At 35.5% G+C, this 8,045-nt stretch overlaps 1 protein-coding gene across 1 annotated transcript; it reads left to right on the plus strand.

Annotated features, from left to right (window-relative positions):
- The first annotated feature begins 6,308 nt into the window (after positions 1–6,308).
- LOC131604876 (uncharacterized) lies at positions 6,309–7,163 on the plus strand. Its single transcript, XM_058877290.1, has 2 exons — positions 6,309–6,625; positions 6,875–7,163. Exons 1-2 carry the CDS (start codon positions 6,309–6,311, stop codon positions 7,161–7,163), a joined length of 606 nt encoding a protein of 201 aa, XP_058733273.1.
- The last annotated feature ends 882 nt before the right edge of the window (positions 7,164–8,045 follow it).

The raw sequence follows: 8,045 nt of genomic DNA on the forward strand, positions 1-8,045 counted from the left end.
ATTTTCATCATTTCCAAACCCTCACCTTCTTCATTTGACATAAACAGGAATTTTCCATTTAAGAAAAAAAAACCATTAGAAAAACATCAAATGGCATACCACTATATCACATATCACCTTGAGTTTACAAAGCAATTCTGTTACTGTTTTTACCAAAACATATCAGAGATAAAATTGCAAATTCTTTTATTGATTTTGTTATCCAATAGCACAACATTATTTTTAAAGGTCAACAAAACAATTAGCAAGACCTCATAAAAAAAATTAACAGGATCTCATAAAATCAATTTGTTACACACATAAAATTCAAAAAAGAAGATAATTAAAGACAAACACAGAACCTCACAAGATTAGATTTTTATAATAGCAAATATGTGATGTTAATATACTCATAAAGTAAATCCATTAACCTGGAACCCCCCAAGATATTCAAGATTAACCTGGAACCCAAAACATCACATCACAAGTCCCTAATATTTAGAACAACAAAAATAAACACATTTAACTACCACACACTCATTTTGTATGTTTACTTCCAAACTTACCTGATGTACGATACCAGAATTAGGAGGAACAACGATCCCCATTTAAGAAAAGCAAATCTCTCATTGTTTATCTGGAATTCAAGTGCCATATAACCTGCACTGCATTTTTTGACCTTTCCACATCAACTTGAACTGAATGGTCAACGACGAGATCAACAGGAACCTACCAACAATTACTACTCATAACCACTTCTAACAATTGGTGTACTATTTGCAGATACTCATTTAAGATGGCAAAATTGATGTACCTCACAAGCAGCTAACTTCTATCCAAGCAATATATGAGATTTAAAAATATATGAGAACTAAAAAAAGATAATGAGGCAGAAATATATTGATAGAGTAGAGAAACAAAAGTAAAACCAAGAGAACATATGGCTATGTTACATATTCGAACAGATAAATCTTTACCCTGTAACAATCTGATTAAAGCACAATATACATGCCTTTTTGTCTCATCTTTAATCTGTGCACAATGCAAGACCAATGCAACGACTGCAGTCCAACTATGCACTCGAGATGTCGCACACCATTTCGCCCCTGTCACCACCACACTCAATGAAAGCTACATGACAGTCACAAAACCACAACAATTTCCCAACTCTACTAAAACAAATACTGCAACAAAATTCAGAATTGAAAAGGCCTTGGAACATGAAATCGAGACAGAAAATATCAAATACAGCTCGGGATTAGAGATGGATCTACTCATAAAACATAATTCATCAATATTCTTGACACAAATGAATTAATTCCATATTGTCATCATTTTAATTTAGGTTCATTATAAGCGTAAAGACACTCGCTAAGGGTCATTATAAGCGTAAAGACACTCACTAAGGGTCATTGTATAACCACATTGTTTTCATGTCTTATAAGAATAAATCTAGTCATACAATCACTACCATAGGTAGAGAAAATACTACATCTACCATGTTAAGAAAATCATATTCTCAATATTTTCTTTGACAATATGTTGCGCTTCCTAAAGATGATCTTCCCGCAATGCATCCATACTAACCACATAAAATAACCTTATAACTTATAGAATGGCACCACAAACCACTGTTGCCAATTTTATTAACCTCAAAGTTGAAGTTAAATTAAACTGCTAATTTGACAGCACCTGTGTGACGTCAAAGAACCTCTAACAACTTATTAAAAAATTGAAAATACCTGAATCTACGAGCCTCTAACATATGCCAGGCCAGCATCTCATGCTGCAATTTCAATAAAAGTTAGTAGTGGTCAAACCCCAGTGTAAATAGCATAAGGGAATGAACAATCTTTGATAAAAAACAATATAATTTCTGGTTAAAAATGTCGCTTTTGGAGTTTATGAACAACTTTTTCAGCAATATTGCCATATGTTCTAGAAACTACGGAATCAGGTGCGGCCAACACTATTGGGTGCCCTTGATCACAAGCTTCTCTGATCCCCACATCCAATGGTATCTTGAATAATCAGTAAATGAAATTTATTTGTCAAAAACACTAAAGATAAATTTTGTAAATCTCACTTAAGACCAAGAAAAGAGGTTACTTTGTTTATCAATAATTTAAGGCACACATATTACACAGTAGTTTAAGAGAAATGTTATTTTCAATTAGTAAAATCAATCCCCCAAAAAAAGAACCCTATACCAAGTACCAAGTTAGAAGTCTCCCATGCAAAATCAGAAGTATAGCACAATCTAAAGAATATGATAACATCAGAAAGGATTGATTGCAGAAGAACATCATCAGAACAAGATTGATTGCTGAAGAACATCATTAGATATCAGCTATCAGAACATATTTTCAAACCTTAGAACATAAAGATTGGTGGAGTGTACCTATATAATCCACCTCTGCACCCTGTAGATTGATCTTCGATATAGATTGCAGCAACATCACAATAGATCCTACAGAATTGAAATTCATATCATACACCTCGTCCACGTATTCCACTTCGCTTTTAATTAATAAACCACTAAGCTAAGCGAAATTTACGACTCCAACTTTGGAATACATGTCAGTATGGAATTATTTTAATATCATATGAATCGTATCAGACAATTTCAAAAGTAAATGCCATAGGATCCAAATAAGAACAGAAAATTAGTTGACCTTGACCAACACTATGTTCTTGCCGATAACTCTGACAACTTCACCAACATATGAGCAAGGCTTTTGAAGAAGATGCAGGGATACAAACACATGTGCATCACTAATTAACATACAGAATTCGATTATAAACGTAATAAAGGAAACTCTGAAATATAGCAACAAAAGAAAATAATTTAGGGGAAACAATGTTAATTTCAACTAGAAAAAGAAAAGGGCTTATCATGTCAGATTTCACCAACCAAGGAAAGAACAACTTTTATTAGCTACTGAACGAAGTAATAAGCTGAAACATGGGCATGATATAGCATGAAAAGCTCTCAAAGAAATTCAAAGCAAGCTACAAATAATCAAAGGAAGTGGAATTTCATAATTATTATTTAGATGATTGTTCATAATTATAATTTAGATGATTGTACTCTGTTAATAAAAAACATATCCCTGTTTTCTTCATTAACAACAATCCACCATGAAATTTACTTTCTGAAGTGCATTTGGCACTTATTAACTACTACGTACAGAGACATTTTATCAAACACCTATAATTCATTTTATCAAACACCTAGAATTCATTTTATCCCTTTACTTATTTTGGATTCTTTAAAATAGTAACCTTTATAATTTCAGACCCAACATTCATATGTTTAGAAGAATGAAAAGTACTTACACAAGAGACAAGTGGGATGCTCATGAGGCAGCTCAAACAACTTCATCGGTTCTGTGACAATAAGAAACTTGCCGTAAGATTAAATCAGCAAAGGAAAATGGAAGAATATATGTATAAAAAGATATACCTGAACACAAAAAAAGTAAAAAAGACAAACAAACCTGTTACGATATCAGTCGCACCACTCACAAATTTTGAGATTCTATGAACAACAACATCAACACTAAGACGAACAGGTGAAATCACCATCGGAGTAAATGTATTGTATGTAACCACGGTAACAAAGAAAACAAAATACAAAAGCCATTAAAATCAACATTGAACAAATTTTTTATACCAACTTAGAAGTGAAAGCTATGTCAAATGAAATGAACATGAACATTGAACAAACGTTTATCAATCTCACCTTTACAAACGTTTGAACAAACGTGAGTGGACATTTTTAAATGGAAGTGTAGCGGTGAAATTGGTGAGACTAAAGCCATGGGAAAGATTTAGCTCATTTGTTTTTGTAGATGCTTTTATATTGGTTTCATTTTGTGGTAAAACATTCTTGTGTGTGTGATTTCCTGACTAATGTCATGACACACTATGTGTAGTGTTGTGCAGGATTATATGGTTGAGCTAATACAGGTTTTGATTAGATGTCATGCTCGATGTTATGACATCAGTATCTGACAGCAGTATCTATTATATTTTAGCTGTTATGTTTCCTTATTTATCTCAGGCTACAATTTAGGAAACTATATATTTTGTGTTTTTTATGGTTTGCGCTAAAATATCTCGTCTACAGCTTATGTGTGAACACCCTGATGATGTGGAAACTGTAACACCCATAATTCTGTAAACTAATTTAATTGAATTTTAATTTAATTATTTGAATTTATTTAATTATTCAGGGATTAGATTAAAATTTGGAAGAATTATGGGAATACGATTATTGGGCCAGAGTTGTAGTTAGTAAAGAGGGGGTGTCAATTGTTGAGACTTTTACTAAAGTTGGTCTACTTTTCATAAAAGAAGGAAAATAGAAAGAATTGGAAAATAGAATAGAAAGAGCATTTTGGAGAAAAGAGAAGAACATGAAAGAGCTGAAGAGCATAGGAAGGGGAAGAACCAAAACAAACTCTAAGGTAAGGGGGGACTCTTCCAATTAATCTCTTTTATCGATTCCTGAGTAGTGGGATGGATTGTATGTTGTTTGATTCGATTGAGATATGTTAGGTTTTGGGGAATTTTGGGGTTTTGGGAAAATTTGATGAATTGGAATGATAGTGATTGCATATGGTGTTAATTGGTTCCTCAAACATGTTAACATTGTGTGATAACACTAATTCTGGTGTTGTTTGTGTGTTTGAATCATTTGGATACGAATTGGGTGGAAATAGAAATGATTGGATGCTGTAAAACTGTGTTTTGGGGACTGCAGATACGAGGTAACCTGTTACCTGAAGAGTGGTAACCGATTACCTGAGTTACGTCAACAAGGAGTTTCTATTCGTTGTGAAGTAGCTGGTTACTTGGGGTGAGGTAACCGGTTACCACTGTTTGAAAATGTGTTATTGTTGCTGTCTGGGAGACAGTAACCGGTTACTTGGATTGAGGTAACCGGTTACCGCTGTTACGATTAGGATTCTGGGTTACTCCGCCAGGCATTAACCGGTTACTTGAACTGAGGTAACTGGTTACCGCTATTCGTTTTTAAAAATAAATTATTTTATAAAATTCATATCTTTTAAACCATTTATTCATTTTTAGTATCGTCTTAAGCATCGTGAAGCTAATAAAATATTTTATAATACTGAATGATGTGTTGGAATAGTAGTTGGCTTTATTTTAAATGCCTTGATTTAAATTCTTCGTATTATATCGTACATTGTATGCATAAACTGATTAATGTGACAATGTGGATGTGCTTTGACAATATGTGTGATGAAATATTATGCCTGGTGTGAACTATATACTGTGATCGTTTGGATTATGTTGAGGTGTGAATACATTATGCATATTTGTTGTTGGTGTTGATGATTAGCATGCGATAGGTGATGCATGCATACATAATCATAATTGTGACTGTATCCTGGTGGTGTTGGATCAGCGGTAGTTAGTTCCCATTGCATGGAATTGGTGAGTGGAGGTAGCCGTATCCTTGATGATGGTGGATCGGTGAGATGTGTTAATCCCATGGATTGGTTCCACATGAATGTAGTTGCATTGCATTAGGTTGTATGTATGATTATAACATGAATGGAAGATGTCCAATGTTATAATGTGTTGTAATTGACTTAATTGGTGTGTTTGATGTATCCTTGTTGAATACCTGAATATGTTCGATTGGGTGAATAATATGCATGATGTCTTGTTGTTTATGGATTTATAAAATTGATTAATTGTGAATGAGACCCACCCTTACTGTTGACATTTTTCAGATTAAGGAGTAGTGGCTTGTGCTTGGTGAGGATAACTCGTAGAGTTACTTCGTTTAGTTCAGTTGTGTCGGTGTCATGCTCTGGTCTTGTAACACTGGGGGACGTTTAATTTAGTATTGTTTGATGGATTATTTTGTATGTTAGAATAATGTTTTTTCTGGTTTTGTATCGGTGAACTTTGATGTGAATCCTGATTGTTTTATGTTATTCAGTTTTGAAGTATTTTCTGCTGTGTTAACATAATCACTGAATAATATGTTTCGACGTTCCTTTAATGCATGACACGGTTTTTTTTTTAATATTATGAAGCTCTAATACCCTTTTTATGTTTTACTCTGAATTTTATTTGATATTCCGCAGAGTTTTAGAAGGGTGTTACAGTAGTGGTATCAGAGCATATTCGATCGTTGTGGTCAGAGTCTTAGTGTCAGTATTTCCCTTGTATGCGACTAGTGTAAGGTAGACACTGTTGGTACTCTTTATTCTAACGGAATTGTTTTGTGATTTAGCAGAACAATGGCTGGAAGAGGTGGAAGAAATGATGATGCGATTGTTGAGACTATGGGCATCATTGTTGGTGTGCTAGGAGGGAATACCGAGGGAGCTGGGATTGATGCTGACAGACAATTGAGCAATTTTCAGAAGAACAACCCTCCGTTGTTCAAGGGCACTTATGATCCTAAAGGTGCTCAAAAGTGGCTGAAGGAAATTGAAAGAATATTCCGGGTGATTGTCTGTGCTGAAAATCTGAACGTGAGGTATAATACCTACATGTTGTCCGAAGAAGCTGATGACTGGTGGGTTGCTAGTAGAGACGAGCTTGAGGCGGCTGGTGTAGCCATTACTTGGGAAGTGTTCAGAAGAGAATTTTCGAGAAGGTATTTTCCTGAAGATGTTCGGGGTAGGAAAGAGATTGAATTTTTGGAACTGACACAAGGCAATATGACTGTTCTTGAGTATGCTTCCAAGTTTGTTGAGTTGGCGAAGTATTATGTTCACTACATCAATGCTGAGGCGAGTGAGTTCTCGAAGTGTGTTAAGTTTGAGAATGGTCTCCGTGAAGAAATCAAGTAGGGTATCAGATACCAGAGGATTCGTAGATTTACTGACTTGGTAGATTGTAGTAGAATTTATGAGGAGGACAATCTCAAGATGAAGTCATCTCACCCTCGCGAGTTAGTTTACAAGAAGGGAAAAAAGCCTATGGATAAGGGTAAACCATATGGTAAAGGTAATCCAAGAGCTGGCGGTTGGAAGAAGCCTAGTGGGGGAGACTCTGGTGCTCTTGTTAGGTGCTATAGGTGCGGTGAACCTGGACATCGTGTCCATGAATGCAAGAGTAAAGAGAAGAGGTGCTTTAAGTGTGGTAAGGCAGGTCACCTTGTTGGTGATTGCAAGGGGAAGGTTGTAACTTGATTTAACTGCAGTGAAGAGGGTCATATTAGCCCACAGTGTCCTAAACCAAAGAAGAATCAAACTGGTGGTAAAGTGTTCGTCTTATCAGGTTCTGCAACTACTCCTGAAGGTCTATTAATTAAAGGTACGTGTTTCATCCATGGCACGCCTAATTGCAAGATACTGGAACAAATCATTCTTTTATTTCTATGGATTGTGCTAAAAGATTGAATCTAGAAATATCTGAAATAAATGGAAGTATGGTTATTGACACTCCTGCGTCGGGTTCAGTGACTACTTTGTTTGCTTGTTGGAATTGTCCAATTGATATATTTGGTAGAGAATTCGGAATGGACTTAGTGTGCCTTCCGCTAGTTCAGCTGGACGTTATTCTGGTAAAAAATTGGTTGGAGTTCAATCGAGTTCATATTAATTGTTTTGCAAAGACGGTAATTTTTCTCGAAGATGTCAGTGTTGAAAATTTGGCAATGATTGCGAGATAGGTGAAGGAGGCGGTTAACGATGGGGCTGCGGTATTCATGTTAATTGCATCTATGGAAGTGAAAGGAAAAGCAGTGGATAATATGTTGCATGTTGTGTGTGAATTTCTAGAGGTCTTTCCAGAAGATGTTAGAGAGTTGCCACCTGAGAGAGAAGTGGAATTTTCTATTGAGTTAATTCCGAGAACAAGTCCTGTGTCGATGGTACCTTATCGCGTGTCGGCATCTGAGTTGGCTAAGTTGAAGAGTCAATAGGAGGAGTTGCTAAAGAAGGAATTGATTCGTCCTAGTGTATCGCCGAGGGGTGCGCCGGTGTTGCTGGTAAAGAAGAAGGAAGGCTCTATGAGGTTGTTTGTGGATTATAGACAGCTGAATAAAGTTACTATCAAGAATCGGTATCCGT

Source organism: Vicia villosa, linkage group LG5 (assembly GCF_029867415.1).
Source record: "Vicia villosa cultivar HV-30 ecotype Madison, WI linkage group LG5, Vvil1.0, whole genome shotgun sequence".
NCBI classification, from domain to species: Eukaryota; Viridiplantae; Streptophyta; class Magnoliopsida; order Fabales; family Fabaceae; genus Vicia; species Vicia villosa.

Coding starts and splice junctions, on each gene's coding strand:
- LOC131604876 (XM_058877290.1), top strand. CDS start 6,309: ATGGGCATCATTGTTGGTGTGCTAGGAGGGAATACCGAGGGAGCTGGG. Junction 6,626..6,874: donor AGAAGAGAATTTTCGAGAAG/GTATTTTCCTGA, acceptor AGATTGTAGTAG/AATTTATGAGGAGGACAATC.